Source organism: Microcaecilia unicolor, chromosome 7 (genome assembly GCF_901765095.1).
Source record: "Microcaecilia unicolor chromosome 7, aMicUni1.1, whole genome shotgun sequence".
NCBI classification, from domain to species: domain Eukaryota; kingdom Metazoa; phylum Chordata; class Amphibia; order Gymnophiona; family Siphonopidae; genus Microcaecilia; species Microcaecilia unicolor.
Genome location: NC_044037.1, coordinates 172,509,147 through 172,525,692, shown reverse-complemented (window position 1 = coordinate 172,525,692; position 16,546 = coordinate 172,509,147). Strand labels below are relative to the sequence as shown.

General features: G+C 46.5%; 1 protein-coding gene across 2 annotated transcripts in view; it reads right to left on the bottom strand.

The window, feature by feature from the left end:
• The window catches only part of ICA1L (islet cell autoantigen 1 like), a 94,784-nt gene that overhangs the window by 69,949 nt on the left and 8,289 nt on the right, over positions 1-16,546 (bottom strand). For both annotated transcript variants that reach the window (XM_030209672.1, XM_030209673.1), the window contains exon 2: positions 1,834-2,002. In XM_030209672.1, coding sequence (XP_030065532.1) covers positions 1,834-1,995 — 162 coding nt within the window. In that variant the 5' untranslated portion in view covers positions 1,996-2,002. The remainder of the gene's footprint in view (positions 1-1,833; positions 2,003-16,546) is intronic.

Below are 16,546 nucleotides of genomic sequence, written 5' to 3'. Positions count from 1 at the left end.
GTGCTACTAGGGTTGCACATCGCTGTACAGTTTAACAAAGAAGGACAGTCCCTGCTCAAAGGAGCTTACAATCTAAAGGACGAAATGTCAAGTTGGGGCAGTCTAGATTTCCTGAATCTAGACTGCCCTCCCTCCCCTCCATTCATATCCAGCATTTCAACTCTCCCCTCTCCTCCATCCGTGTCCAAAATTTCTCCTCTCCTCTCCATCCATATGCATCTCCTTACTGTCTTCCCTCACTTCCATCCATGTCCAGCATTTCTCCTCTCTCCCCTCCATCCTTGTGCATCTCCTTCCTGTCTTCCCTCACCTCCATCCATGTCCAGCGTTTCTCCTGCCCTCCCCTCCATCCTTGTGCATCTCCTTCCTGTCTTCCCTCACCTCCATCCATGTCCAGCGTTTCTCCTGCCCTCCCCTCCATCCATCCATGCCCAGCGACTCTCCACTCTTCCCTGCCCTCCCCACCCATCCATGCCCAGAGATTCTCCTTTGTCCCCTGTCCTCCCCTCTCATCCACATCCAGTGATTCTCCTCAGTCCCCTGCCCTCCCATCCCATCCATGTCCAGCAATTCTCCTCTGCCCTCCCCTCCATGTCCAGTGACTCACCCGCCCCAGCCCCCAACTTAACTTACCCCCTTTTTCAGCCCCTTAGTTTCAGGTCCCAACCCCAGCCCCATCTGTGCCCCAATTTTCCTCAGCTGCTTTCCTTCCAGCCGCCCTGCGTTTAAAAAGTCGCAGTGGTGGCAGCGAAAAAAAGGCTCGCCTCTAGCCTATAAGCCTTCCCTTCTTTCTCAGCGTGCACTGTGCTGCCTTCGCGGAAACAGGAAATTGCATCAGTGCACGCTGAGAAAGAAGGGGAAGGCTTAAAGGCTAGAGGCGAGCCTGCTTTTTCGCTGCCGCCGCTGCGACTTTTTAAACACAGGGTGGATGGAAGGAAAGCAGCTGAGCGACAATATGGCAGGGAGCGACAGGAAGTCTTTCCGATCTGACGAAGGGCAACCTTTGAAAGCTAATCAAGAAATGTATTAAGTTATGTCTAATAAAAAAGGTATCATCTTATTTTCTTTTCCATGTTTTATTTTGTTTGATTTCTATTGATTACCTTTAAAAGTGGACTAACACGGCTACCACACCTCTCTACTCAGAAAACTGAAGGAATTCATCTCGTAACACAGTCTGAATGAAGACCAGATTCAGACTTTGTTTTTGTTTCCAGTAGACAAAAGACTGAGTAAAGGCTGAAACTACAGCCTGTAAATGGTACATAACAGGTCCTGAAAACTCTGCATTGAGTACTATTAGATTTCAGCTGTCTTCACAAATGAATATACAGTGATTACAGATCAAACAAACTTCTGACCTACTTTTAAAATCTCCAGTTACTGGGCTATTTTCTTTAATAAACTTGCAGTGACTTTTGACCTGCTACTTATGTTCAGGCTGACTCAGTTTATTTGTAGGGTGATTTCTTTTAAATTCAGCCAAGAATCCTTAGTTAAGCTGTACTTCTAAATTATGTGGTTTACCCTGCTGTTTATTTGGAGAGTATACAATTCTTTTTTTTTTTTTTTTTGCTTAAATACTCAAGTTCATCTAAATTAGAGAGCACTGAGAAAGAAATTAGAATTGTCAGAACACTAAACAGAATTCTAACTTAACATTATTCAGCTGCTGGTCACCACCAGCTTCCCTAAGTCTGAAGGCTTATGGAATAACCAATAATAAGACTGTAAGAAACATTCAATAACTGTTGATGGTGCCATGAATTCTAGCCCCACGCCCAACAAGATGATTATTTCATGACCTCAGATTTACAGTATCCCCACGCTTACCTCAAGTTTGGCATCCAAGTCTGCATCATAGGCTACTACATGCTCATCTTCTTTTTTTCCTGTCACTTTGATTAGAACTTGCTTTGTTTTCCAGTATTTCTTCTGCATTCTGCTTACTACTGATTGGTCGTCTTCTAACCTATATAGTCCTGCGGAATCCATGGAGCCACTGGAAGAAAACAGGTCACATTTTACAAGCATACATGGATGAATGAAAGAACAAAGGAAAAAAAAACTGATCAACTCTGTCCTATTTGGAAATCTCAATGTGTAAACCAACTGTAATACTACTCCTTAAGGGGGTCTGTGAGGGAGTGTATAGGAAGATACTGGTCCTCCTTAAGCACACTCCCTCATAGGGCCACATTAAGGGACCTAGGTCTGGGAAGGTCAGCCAGGAGCGTGTGTGGTTCAGCCAGGGAAATAACAGTCAAAGGCTGGGGACAGAGAGGCCCAGAGCACGAAGAACTATTATTCTTCTACTGAACCTAACACTTTATAGAATCGACACACCTGCAAATTGTTTGCTGACTTTTCTTTTTACCTACCATTTCACAGGAACTCTGGATTTTTCACATGCATGGAGTTTTGTATCAGTGGAGGAGCTGGGCACTAACATAGAAGCACAGATTAAAATCTAACCTGAAAATATTTATAAAATGACACCAAGCTCAAATCTCATGCTGTTAAAGAACCTTTTATAAAATGAGCTGGACAGCTACAGTATTTTATGTTAGTGGGGTTTGTCATCATCCCCCAAATTCTATATGAGGTGCTGAAAGATCGGCACCTAAATTTAGGCGCAGATCCAAGATATGCATGTATCTAAATTAATTGATGAGCTATCAACAAGAAATTAATAGGCCTTAATAATTAATAGTACTTAATATTAGATTTTGGCGCATATTTTCCTGTGTAATATTCTATAATACCCCATGGCCTAAATCCTTTAGTGCAGCCATTCCCATCCCAGTCCTCTGGGGCACACCTAGTCCCATCTGGTTTTCAGGATATCCACAATGAATATTCATGAGATTTGCAGCCCATCTATGTGAGTTCCCCACTCTAGGCTGGATGCATCCGCACCTTCTAGAATGGGAGTCCCATGGTCAAACTGGATAGAATCGTCTACCAAAGTAGGGACTAGACCAACTCTGCTGTCACTTGAATGACATCCGCTAAGTTCCTGGAGGTTTGACATCACTGGGAAGCTAGGTTCCGCTGGGAAGATCTTATGTGGGGACATGCACAGTTGAGGCCATGTGGCCTAGTAACTTCAACATCTGCCCAGCTGTGACCTTTTGGCTGGCTTGAACCTGAGTGGCGAATGTGACTAGAGAATAGCGACACTGTGACTACTGCTAGATATCTGATGAAAACCCTGGAAGCTGACACGAGGCAAAATGGCAACATGTGGCTAAACGACAACATGTGGTATGGAAAGTGATGGTTCCCATTAGAGAGTTGCACGGGGACAGAAATCCAACCCATCCCCACCCATCCCCGCTGGAATCTAACCCGTCCCCATCTGTCCCCGTAGGGAATCTAACCCATCCCCGTCCGTCCACGTGGGGAATCTAACCCATCCCCATAAGAATTTAATGGTACATTAAAAAAAAAAAAATCCTGTCTGCTCTGTGGGTTAGAGCCGCAGAACTGCAGGCAAGGAAGTAAAGGAAGTTGGAATTTGAAACACTCTGGTGTGCACATGTAAGACTTCTCTGATTCACTGGCACTGTGTGCTAACTGATCGCCAAATGCACACGGCAGTAGGTCAGGTGACATCTGATGCTCGTGCCTATGTCAGAGCTGAGATCTGCGCATCAGCCCTGGAGCAGAGAGGATTAATAGTAACATAGTAAATGACAGCAGATAAAAACCGGAATGGTCCATCCAGTCTGCCCAATAGACGTAATCATTATCAATTCATGATTAAATAAAAAATGAATGCGATATTAAATACTTGATTATGGTCTTTCTGTGGCATTTCTGGAACATAGACCATAGACGTCCGCCTGGCCCTATCCTTATGTTCCAACTGTTGGAGTTGCCCTCGAAGCCCACTCCAGCCTATTTATCTTCTCATCTGCTGGACACAGACCATAAAAGTCTGTCCAGCACTGTCCTCATGTTCCAGCCACTAAAGTTGCTGACCAAACCCTTTCCAGCCCATCCTAAACCAAATTGCCATATATGAGACACAGACCGTACAAGTTGGTATCGGCTCTATTTCATCACAGCCGGAGTCACTATCTAAGCGTCTCTTGACACATCCACACATACAGTGGTGGAAATAAGTATTTGATCCCTTGCTGATTTTGTAAGTTTGCCCACTGACAAAGACATGAGCAGCCCATAATTGAAGGGTAGGTTATTGGTAACAGTGAGAGATAGCACATCACAAATTAAATCCGGAAAATCACATTGTGGAAAGTATATGAATTTATTTGCATTCTGCAGAGGGAAATAAGTATTTAATCCCTCTGGCAAACAAGACCTAATACTTGGTGGCAAAACCCTTGTTGGCAAGCACAGCGGTCAGACGTCTTCTGTAGTTGATGATGAGGTTTGCACACATGTCAGGAGGAATTTTGGTCCACTCCTCTTTGCAGATCATCTCTAAATCATTAAGAGTTCTGGGCTGTCGCTTGGCAACTCGCAGCTTCAGCTCCCTCCATAAGTTTTCAATGGGATTAAGGTCTGGTGACTGGCTAGGCCACTCCATGACCCTAATGTGCTTCTTCCTGAGCCACTCCTTTGTTGCCTTGGCTGTATGTTTTGGGTCATTGTCGTGCTGGAAGACCCAGCCACGACCCATTTTTAAGGCCCTGGCGGAGGGAAGGAGGTTGTCACTCAGAATTGTACGGTACATGGCCCCATCCATTCTCCCATTGATGCGGTGAAGTAGTCCTGTGCCCTTAGCAGAGAAACACCCCCAAAACATAACATTTCCACCTCCATGCTTGACAGTGGGGACGGTGTTCTTTGGGTCATAGGCAGCATTTCTCTTCCTCCAAACACGGCGAGTTGAGTTCATGCCAAAGAGCTCAATTTTTGTCTCATCTGACCACAGCACCTTCTCCCAATCACTCTCGGCATCATCCAGGTGTTCACTGGCAAACTTCAGACGGGCCGTCACATGTGCCTTCCGGAGCAGGGGGACCTTGCGGGCACTGCAGGATTGCAATCCGTTATGTCGTAATGTGTTACCAATGGTTTTCGTGGTGACAGTGGTCCCAGCTGCCTTGAGATCATTGACAAGTTCCCCCCTTGTAGTTGTAGGCTGATTTCTAACCTTCCTCATGATCAAGGATACCCCACGAGGTGAGATTTTGCGTGGAGCCCCAGATCTTTGTCGATTGACAGTCATTTTGTACTTCTTCCATTTTCTTACTATGGCACCAACAGTTGTCTCCTTCTCGCCCAGCGTCTTACTGATGGTTTTGTAGCCCATTCCAGCCTTGTGCAGGTGTATGATCTTGTCCCTGACATACTTAGACAGCTCCTTGCTCTTGGCCATTTGTAGAGGTTAGAGTCTGACTGATTCACTGAGTCTGTGGACAGGTGTCTTTCATACAGGTGACCATTGCCGACAGCTGTCTGTCATGCAGGTAACGAGTTGATTTGGAGCATCTACCTGGTCTGTAGGGGCCAGATCTCTTACTGGTTGGTGGGGGATCAAATACTTATTTCCCTCTGCAGAATGCAAATAAATTCATATACTTTCCACAATGTGATTTTCCGGATTTAATTTGTGATGTGCTATCTCTCACTGTTACCAATAACCTACCCTTCAATTATGGGCTGCTCATGTCTTTGTCAGTGGGCAAACTTACAAAATCAGCAAGGGATCAAATACTTATTTCCACCACTGTATGCAGCCATATAAGTTTAGGGTTTTTTTTTATAACTTCCATTTTCTAATTAGAGATCCTCTATGTTTATCCCATGCCTTTTTGAATTTCATCACCATTTGTATCTCTACCACCTCCTTAACGGAGAATTTCCACATCTGTTCTGTTAAAGCAAGGAGGCGGAGGAGGAGACAGAACTCAAAGAACTTGGTACTCGGTAGGTGAGAGGCTGGCGCAAGTGCAACATACACTTCCACGGGAAACCCGAAGGAACCGCTTCCATCCCCATGGGATCCCCGCAGGACTGCTTCGGTCCCTGCGGGAATCCCGCGGGTTCTGCAGGATTCCCGCAAACCTTATTCCCGTGCATGTCTCTAGTTCCCACCCAAACTCTGAGATACCTCCTGTGCCCTGGAAGTATCAGGATGTGTAGGCCTGGAAGTATCAGAATGTGTGTGTAAGCATTCTTTAAGTCCAGAGAGCATAGTCAATCTTGAACCTGAATCACTGGGAGAAGGATGCCCAGGGAAACAATCCTGAACTTTTCTTTGACCAGGAATTTGTTCAGGGACCTTAGGTCTAGGATGGGATGCATCCCCCTCCATCCCCTGTCTTCTTTGGTACAAGAAAGTACCTGGAATAGAATCCCTTCCCTTCCCCTGGTGGAATGGATTTGACTGCATGGGTCTTAAGAAGGGCGGAGAGTTTCTCTGCAAATACCTCCTTGTGAAGACAGCTGAAGATGCTCTCGGAGGGCAATTTGGTGGTCTCTGACACCAATGGAAGGCATTACCGAGATGGACTATTTAAAGAACCCACTGGTCAGAGGTTACAAGGGACTACCCTTGGTAAAAACTCAGCCTTCCCCCCACCGGTAGATCATCCAGGATGGTTACTTGTATGGTGGCTATACTATCTGGAGCCAGTCAAAAACTTCTCCCTTGTTTTGACTGGGGAGCCCTCTGTAATAGGGACCCCTCTTTGACTTGCCCAAAAACCTCCTGGATGAGGAGGGTGCAGAAGGCTCTTGCCAAGACAGAGTACCGATGGTATCAGTGTGTTTCTTGAATGATGTCCATGACCTCCTCCACCTTCTTCCTCACAGCATGTGGCATCCGCCAATCTCTGCTGGACCACAGAGTCCAAGTCAGAGCCACACAGCCATGAGAGACTGTTCATCACTATACTTTGAGCAGAAATCCTGGATGCCATGTCAAAGTATCGTAAGCACCCTTGGCCAAGAATTTATGACACACCTTCTGCTGCTTGGCCAGCTGGCGAACAGATTTGGCATGCTCCAGTGGGAGAGAATCCGCCAAATCAGTCATACTGCGCACCAAGTTCTGCAAGTAGAGGCTTGTGTAGAGTTGGTATGATTGTATACAGGATATGAGCATTGAGGCCTGATACATCTTCCGCCCAAATGAGTTCAGAGTTTGGCTTCACTGCCAGGGGGCATCGAAGCAAAGTCTCTAGAACTTCTGGCCCATTTGAGCATGGATTCCACCTCCAGGGAATGATGAGGAAACTGTGGCTTAACAAATCCAGGTGAACTCTGGATCTAATACATGGTGTCTATCTTCTAGGGGAGAACAGGGACAGATAGAAGGGTATCCCAATCCTTCACCTGAACATCATGGAGGATCTTGTGAAGTGGGACAGTCACAGCCTCTCCAGGTGGAGAGTCATAGTCCAGGACCTCAAAAGTCTCAGCCCTGGGCTCGTCCTCCATCTCCAAATGAATTGGGATGGCCGTCGTCATCTCCCTCACAAAAGCGGGGAAGGAGAGACTTTCTGGTGGAGACTTTCACCTCTCCTCTTGGTGGGGAGGGGTCTGATGGTATACTATAGGACTCTTCCTCTGAGAAGTACTTTGGATCCTCATCAGATGCTCATGAGTGGTCCGTGTCAGTGTCAGAAAAAACTTCTCATGGGAGGGTTGAGACCGTGCCTGCCTCAGATAGGAGGAACTAAGTCCTTGCCTGGAAGGGCGTAGAGATACAGGCTCCACCCTCAACTTCGGTGAAGTTTCCTCCATCGGCATTGAGAGGGTACTCGCATGGGCGGCTGTCGACGCAGATACTGTATGCAGCACTGGCATAGGAGACCTCTCCATACACTGAGGGCCCTGCGAGACAGCAGGTAGAGGCATGGCTGGTGCAACCACCCCTGATGCCAATGCACTCTACTGGAGAAGCTCCGCCAAGTGCTCCAGGAGCATGGCTCAGATCCGCTCATCAAAGGTCAACGGGAAAGGCTGGGGCATCGGGTCAAAGATATCCTGTATGGAGACCCCTGCAATGGCACCTCCTTGATGGAGGGGGGAGTGCTCCTTCTGGTGCCAACGCCTCTCAGGTATTGAATTTCTCCGTGCCCCAGTGCTCCCGGCACCATGCGAGGGGAAATGATGCTTGAGCTTCTTGGGTTTTACCTGGTGCCGATGAGAACAATGTCAAATCCTTGCATGTCCTCAGTGTTGGGTCTAATGCTGACCGGTCCTGTGGGCCCTGCACAGTGATCGGCCTCAAGGCAGGTGGAGACCTGCTCGATGTATGACCACTCCCAGTGTCGGACATTGGTCTAGCAACCATGGGAACTGATGCACCCAATGCCAGTTCAAGCGTTGACGTTGATGTCTATATCAATGATTTTCTCCTTTTGAGCCTCTCTGGACTGTTGCATTCTTTTTTGCATATGTAAACAAAGAAAATAGTTGGTAGACCTATGGTCTGGCCCCAAACACTGGATACGCCAGGAATAGAAGTCAGACCCAGAGTTGGTCCAATTGCACTGAGCACAGCACTTGAAGCCACTGGGAACCTTCGATGACATAGAAGGGGAAACAGTCATGGCCAAATTAAAATGACTATGGTGAATCAAAAATGTGCAAATCACCAAAACATGAAGGAGAAAACTCTTGGCCGATGTTCAGGCCTAAGAGGGCCTTGTGAGCCTCAGAAAAATAGAGGAAAATAAAGAAAACTTAGAAACTGGTCAAAAAAATACTAAAACTATAAGGGAAGGAAGGAAAAGGCATTTCAACGAGGGGAAAAACCCCCAATTTCAGACAAAAAACAAAACAAAACATGAGGGACGGCACAAAAACATTCAAGAAAAAAAAAAAGCATGAGGGTGTTGTGAGGAGCCATGACAACAAACATACATCTACCAAATATTTCCAGAGTAGTTTTGACTCGGCAGTAATTGTTGACATTCTTCTAAGAATCAACCAGCAGGATGCACAGCCCATATTCTGTAAAAACTGCTGCCATAAGCACACAATGAACATTACATCTTTACTAAAGTTCTATTTTGCATGGATTGCTTTCTTCATTGTTTCTTTAAAGGTTTGCAAATACAGTCGTTCTTTTCCTAAGCTGTGGTAAGCACTAATGTGTGCTTACCGTAGACAGTGTTGTTCAAAGTACTAGGACAAAGTACTTAAGCAAAAATAAATGTATATTTTAATACTTAAGTACAAGTACAATGAAGATCACATTAAAAAATTTACCTAAATGAAAATAAAAAAGTTACTGCCTAATATAATACTTTTTTGAGTAAAAAGTAAAATTACTGTAACTACAGTGAATGAACTATCTCAACATACAACTTAATCCACTTTGATTTTAGTAAAACTAAATTTTGAAAATGACTGTCACTCATATGAGTGTGAGAGTGACTCATTAATCCAGGACAACTAAAATGGTGTTCAACAACTGCACTAGCAGGCCGTGGACTGTTCAGTCTGATTAAAAAGTTCCTTCAACTCAGGCCAGGCCACAATACACTGATGTCTTTTGACATGGTCTGCAGGTCATAGGCGGTCGGTGGCCCAACTGTTTGGGGAGGCTAAAGGGGCGGGGTTAGGGGTGGAGCTTAAATCCATAATTGTCTGGTAACACACAGAAAAAATAAAATAAAAATAAAAGTCACAATTAATACCTTTTATTAAATTTAGATATTAGATATGTATCATATGTCAAAGAATAAAGTGGTTGCTCAAAGCATATACTAACCACAATCGCTCAACTGCACAACACTATGCACAATTTTGTGCAAAAACACACTCAGAGCCTTACTGTACCATAAATATTACACTGGGCAGAACCTAATACACCAATATACCACCCATACGGAAAATGCAGACCGTCAACAATATGAAACAAGGATCATAATATCACAATTCTCATATAGAGCCACAAAACATCCTAATTCATGTTTAATGTGGGCTAAAATGCCATTAATAAGTAAATAAATATAAACTTTTAATGTTGAGCACCTGATTCTCAAAGTGGACATATTCCAAACACTATAATGAAAATAAAATGATCTTTTCTACCTTTGTTGTCTGGTGACTTTGTTTTTCTGATCATGCTGGCCCAGTATCCGATTCTGCTGCTATCTGTCCTCTTAACTCCGTTTCCAGGGCTTCCTTTCCATTTTTTTTTTTTCTGCCTTTCTTCTTCATTTCTTGTCCTCGCTCCCCTGCTCCCCCTCCAGCCATCCACACCCACCCACCCACCCATTGATTCTCTCCTCTCCTCTCTGTTCCCGGACAGATTTTCTAACAGGAGCTGCTCATCCAATCAGAGAGCTCTATTTGAATGCAGATTAACATACAGACACTCTAATGGGAATTTTTAGTCAAAAACACTAGCTAAACCCTTCGTTTTTGGATCAAAGTTCACATTTTTGATCAGAGCCATGCCCTAACATTAAGGCTGTAAACATTTCCAACAATTTTTACCCATAAATATGCAAATAAGAACCTCCCAAAAATGGACTAATTTGCATATGGCTTGAGCAAATTTGAGTACATAGCAAACCAATCCCACTTCCTAGCACCTAAATTCTGCAATTAGATTTAATGCAAATACTTTTAAAACTTATTTTTAGCACTTTTAAAATTTCAGGGGTCAGTGCAAGTCTCTTTCGTATGAAGTGCTCATGTGCAGGAATTCATGCTAGTTAAATATCTCCCTGGCAAACAAAGGATACCTCCAGCCAACCCCCCTGACTCTGCTTTCCCAGCAGTAAGGTAATCAAATTACAACTGGTTATACACAAGGCTAGAGATGGCTTTCACTGTAGCTGCTGCTATTTAAACCCCCCAGAGAACTACTACTACTACTATTTAGCATTTCTATAGAAACAGCTGATCCATCCTGCTGTGGCTGGGGAGGCATAGCCTCCCCAAGCCTCTTATACCTGACGCCTATGCTGCAGGTTATGATTAAGGGAATCTCTGTCTGCAACACTTGACTTCCTTGTAGCAACATCATCTGCATTAGAAGTAGTGCCGTCTAATTCACCACTTGCATCTTCATCTTTATTATCATCGTCATACTGTCCAATTACAGAGAAGGCTTTCACAAAGTTGAAATCATTGTCTGTTGTTGTTCTAACAATTTTTTGTCTGATGCAAACTCTGTTTGAATATCTTCAAGAACTGCTGCAAGAATGTCAGATGTGTGGGAACCCTTCAGTCTTAAGGCCAGACAAGCAGACTTTATCTAAAGACTATCAATCCAGTGGACAGTCACCTTAATGTAAAATTTTCCCTGGGATTCCAGCAGTCTGTTGTGGTAGAGACATATGTCTGTTCACCAAGAATTGCAACCAGCTTCAGCTTCTTCTCCACTTCAAAGTGACCAAACTCATCACTGTACTGTTTAACTGGAGACTAGTAACCAATTCAACAAGGAGTGGAGGAGTGGCCTAGTGGTTAGGGTGGTGGACTTTGGTCCTGGGGAACTGAGGAACTGAGTTCGATTCCCACTTCAGGCTCAGGCAGCTCCTTGTGACTCTGGGCAAGTCACTTAACCCTCCATTGCCCCATGTAAGCCGCATTGAGCCTGTCATGAGTGGGAAAGCGCGGGGTACAAATGTAAAAAAAAAAAAAATACAGGCTACTCTAAAGTTCTTATAGACTGTATTCCCTGAACACCAAAATTTAGGTTTAGATGATCCACTGTTTGTGTGACGAGGTTTGCAATTGCAAAATCCTGTTCCAGGTTTTGCTTTGTCATTTGGTTTACTGAGGAATTGTGATTTAGGTCTCTCTGCCCCTTTTACTTTTTAATGCAAGCATCAGGAGTAACAAGATAAAAGTAGTAAAAATGGGTAAAATTATTACTTTGGTAAAAGAAAAAGTAACAACATGTTATCCTATATACTTCTTTACAGTAAAAGTGGCAAAACCTTTACTTAAGTTTAGTAAATAGTTACATTTACTTAGTTACTATACAGCACTGAACGCAGATTAAAATGCACTACCACGGGGCACACTCCCAATCAGGGATTAAGGCAATGAATAACAAAAAGCTGCAATATATTGAGGAAAGACAAGGACCCAGGGCTGCAAGTATTCACCTAGGACCAAGAATGTGGAGACATCACTAACCCCAGAATAACAAGGAGGCCCTAAATTGAAGCCTTAAGGCCCTATAACTGGATAGCTGAGTTGACAAAGGAAGGAGCTGCACTAAAACAGTTAAAGAAGAATAAACAGAACAGGGAGTACACCTGTCAGAGAAAGTCCATGGAAGACTTGCATAGTCGCTGAAAAGTGACCAGAGAAGTAGAGAACTGGCTACAGGAAGCTCATAGCTACTACAGAAACTGGTGACCTCTTAAAGAGGAAAGCCAAAAGCAACTGGAAGTATGCAACTAAGATGCAACTAAGGGCAGTAGGCCAACAACAAAGAAGCAACCATAAGAACATAAGTGTTGACATACTGGGACAAACCGAAGGTCCATCAAGCCCAGTATCCCGTTTCCAATAGTGGCCAATCCAGGGCCCAAGTATCCAGAACAGTAAAACAGACTTTATGCTGTTTATCCTAGAAACAAGCAGTGGATTTTCCCAAGTCCACCTTAGTAAGAGCTTATGGACTTTTCATTTAGGAAAGTATCCAAACCTTTTCTAAACCCTACTAAGCTAACTGCTTTTACCACATTCTCTGGCAATGAATTCCAAAGTTTAATTACATATTGAGTGAAAGCGAATGCTACATACCTGTAGAAGGTATTCTCCGAGGACAGCAGGCTGATTGTTCTCACTGATGGGTGACGTCCACGGCAGCCCCTCCAATCGGAATCTTCACTAGCAAAAGCCTTTGCTAGCCCTCGCGCACCGCGCATGCGCGGCCGTCTTCCCGCCCGAAACCTGCTCGTGCCGGCCAGTCTCATATGTAGCAAGACAAAGAGAAGGGAAGACACAACTCCAAAGGGGAGGCGGGCGGGTTTGTGAGAACAATCAGCCTGCTGTCCTCGGAGAATACCTTCTACAGGTATGTAGCATTCGCTTTCTCTGAGGACAAGCAGGCTGCTTGTTCTCACTGATGGGGTATCCCTAGCCCCCAGGCTCACTCAAAACAACAACCATGGTCAATTGGGCCTCGCAACAGCGAGGACATAACTGAGATTGACCTAAAAAATTTACCAACTAACTGAGAGTGCAGCCTGGAACAGAACAAACATGGGCCTAGAGGGGTGGAGTTGGATTCTAAACCCCGAACAGATTCTGAAGCACTGACTGCCCGAACCGACTGTCGCGTCGGGTATCCTGCTGCAGGCAGTAATGAGATGTGAATGTGTGGACAGATGACCACGTCGCAGCTTTGCAAATCTCTTCAATAGTGGCTGACTTCAAGTGGGCTACCGACGCTGCCATGGCTCTAACATTATGAGCCGTGACATGACCCTCAAGAGCCAGCCCAGCCTGGGCGTAAGTGAAGGAAATGCAATCTGCTAGCCAATTGAATATGGTGCGTTTTCCCACAGCCACTCCCCTCCTGTTGGGATCAAAAGAAACAAACAATTGGGCGGACTGTCTGTTGGGCTGTGTCCGCTCCAGATAGAAGGCCAATGCTCTCTTGCAGTCCAATGTGTGCAGCTGACGTTCAGCAGGGCAGGAATGAGGACGGGGAAAGAATGTTGGCAAGACAATTGACTGGTTCAGATGGAACTCCGACACAACCTTTGGCAAGAACTTAGGGTGAGTGCGGAGGACTACTCTGTTATGATGAAATTTGGTGTAAGGGGCCTGGGCTACCAGAGCCTGAAGCTCACTGACTCTACGAGCTGAAGTAACTGCCACCAAGAAAATGACCTTCCAGGTCAAGTACTTCAGATGGCAGGAATTCAGTGGCTCAAAAGGAGGTTTCATCAGCTGGGTGAGAACGACATTGAGATCCCATGACACTGTAGGAGGCTTGACAGGGGGCTTTGACAAAAGCAAACCTCTCATGAAGCGAACAACTAAAGGCTGTCCTGAGATCGGCTTACCTTCCACACGGTAATGGTATGCACTGATTGCACTAAGGTGAACCCTTACAGAGTTGGTCTTGAGACCAGACTCAGACAAGTGCAGAAGGTATTCAAGCAGGGTCTGTGTAGGACAAGAGCGAGGATCTAGGGCCTTGCTGTCACACCAGACGGCAAACCTCCTCCACAGAAAGATGTAACTCCTCTTAGTGGAATCTTTCCTGGAAGCAAGCAAGATGCGGTAGACACCCTCTGACAGACCCAAAGAGGCAAAGTCTACGCTCTCAACATCCAGGCCGTGAGAGCCAGGGACCGGAGGTTGGGATGCAGAAGCGCCCCTTCGTCCTGTGTGATGAGGGTCGGAACACTCCAATCTCCACGGTTCTTCGGAGGACAACTCCAGAAGAAGAGGGAACCAGATCTGAAGCGGCCAAAAAGGAGCAATCAGAATCATGGTGCCTCGGTCTTGCTTGAGTTTCAACAAAGTCTTCCCCACCAGAGGTATGGGAGGATAAGCATACAGCAGACCCTCCCCCCCAGTCCAGGAGGAAGGCATCCGATGCCAGTCTGCCGTGGGCCTGAAGCCTGGAACAGAACTGAGGGACTTTGTGGTTGGCTCGAGATGCGAAGAGATCTACCAAGGGGGTGCCCCACACCTGGAAGATCTGACGCACTACACGGGAATTGAGCGACCACTCGTGAGGTTGCATAATCCTGCTCAACCTGTCGGCCAGACTGTTGTTTACGCCTGTCAGATATGTGGCTTGGAGCACCATGCCCTGACGGCGAGCCCAGAGCCACATGCTGACGGCTTCCTGACACAGGGGGCGAGATCCGGTGCCCCCCTGCTTGTTGACGTAATACATGGCATCCTGGTTGTCTGTCTGAATTTGGATAATTTGGTGGGACAGCCGATCTCTGAAAGCCTTCAGAGCGTTCCAGATCGCTCATAACTCCAGAAGATTGATCTGCAGATCGCGTTCCTGGAGGGACCAGCTTCCTTGGGTGTGAAGCCCATCGACATGAGCCCCCCACCCCAGGAGAGACGCATCCGTAGTCAGCACTTTTTGTGGTTGAGGAATTTGGAAAGGACATCCCAGAGTCAAATTGGACCAAATCGTCCACCAATACAGGGATTTGAGAAAACTCGTGGACAGGTGGATCACATCTTCTAGATCCCCAGCAGCCTGATACCACTGAGAAGCTAGGGTCCATTGGGCAGATCTCATGTGAAGGCGGGCCATGGGAGTCACATGAACTGTGGAGGCCATGTGGCCCAGCAATCTCAACATCTGCCGAGCTGTGATCTGCTGGGACGCTCACACCCGCGAGACGAGGGACAACAAGTTGCTGGCTCTCGTCTCTGGGAGATAGGCGTGAGCCGTCCGAGAATCCAGCAGAGCTCCTATGAATTCGAGTTTCTGCACTGGGAGAAGATGGGACTTTGGATAATTTATCACAAACCCCAGTAGCTCCAGGAGGCGAATAGTCATCTGCATGGACTGCAGGGCTCCTGCCTCGGATGTGTTCTTCACCAGCCAATTGTCGAGATATGGGAACACGTGTACCCCCAGTCTGCGAAGTGCCGCTGCTACTACCGCCAAGCACTTCGTGAACACTCTGGGCGCAGAGGCGAGCCCAAAGGGTAGCACACAGTACTGGAAGTGACGTGTGCCCAGCTGATATCGCAGATACTGTCTGTGAGCTGGCAGTATCGGGATGTGTGTGTAGGCGTCCTTCAAGTCCAGAGAGCATAGCCAATCGTTTTCCTGAATCATGGGGAGAAGGGTGCCCAGGGAAAGCATCCTGAACTTTTCTTTGACCAGATATTTGTTCAGGGCCCTTAGGTCTAGGATGGGACGCATCCCCCCTGTTTTCTTTTCCACAAGGAAGTACCTGGAATAGAATCCCAGCCCTTCTTGCCCGGATGGCACGGGCTCGACCGCATTCGCGCTGAGAAGGGCGGAGAGTTCCTCTGCAAGTACCTGCTTGTGCTGGAAGCTGTAAGACTGAGCTCCCGGTGGACAATTTGGAGGTTTTGAGGCCAAATTGAGGGTGTATCCTTGCCGGACTATTTGGAGAACCCACTGATCGGAGGTTACGAGAGGCCACCTTTGGTGAAAAGCTTTCAACCTCCCTCCGACTGGCAGGTCGCCCGGCACTGACACTTGGATGTCGGCTATGCTCTGCTGGAGCCAGTCAAAAGCTCGTCCCTTGCTTTTGCTGGGGAGCCGAGGGGCCCTGCTGAGGCGCACGCTGCTGACGAGAGCGAGCGCGCTGGGGCTTAGCCTGGGCCGCAGGCTGTCGAGAAGGAGGATTGTACCTACGCTTGCCAGAAGAGTAGGGAACAGTCTTCCTTCCCCCAAAAAATCTTCTACCTGTAGAGGTAGAGGCTGAAGGCTGCCGGCGGGAGAACTTGTCGAATGCGGTGTCCCGCTGGTGGAGCTGCTCTACCACCTGTTCGACTTTTTCTCCAAAAATATTATCCGCACGGCAAGGCGAGTCCGCAATCCGCTGCTGGATTCTATTCTCCAGGTCGGAGGCACGCAGCCATGAGAGTCTGCGCATCACCACACCTTGAGCAGCGGCCC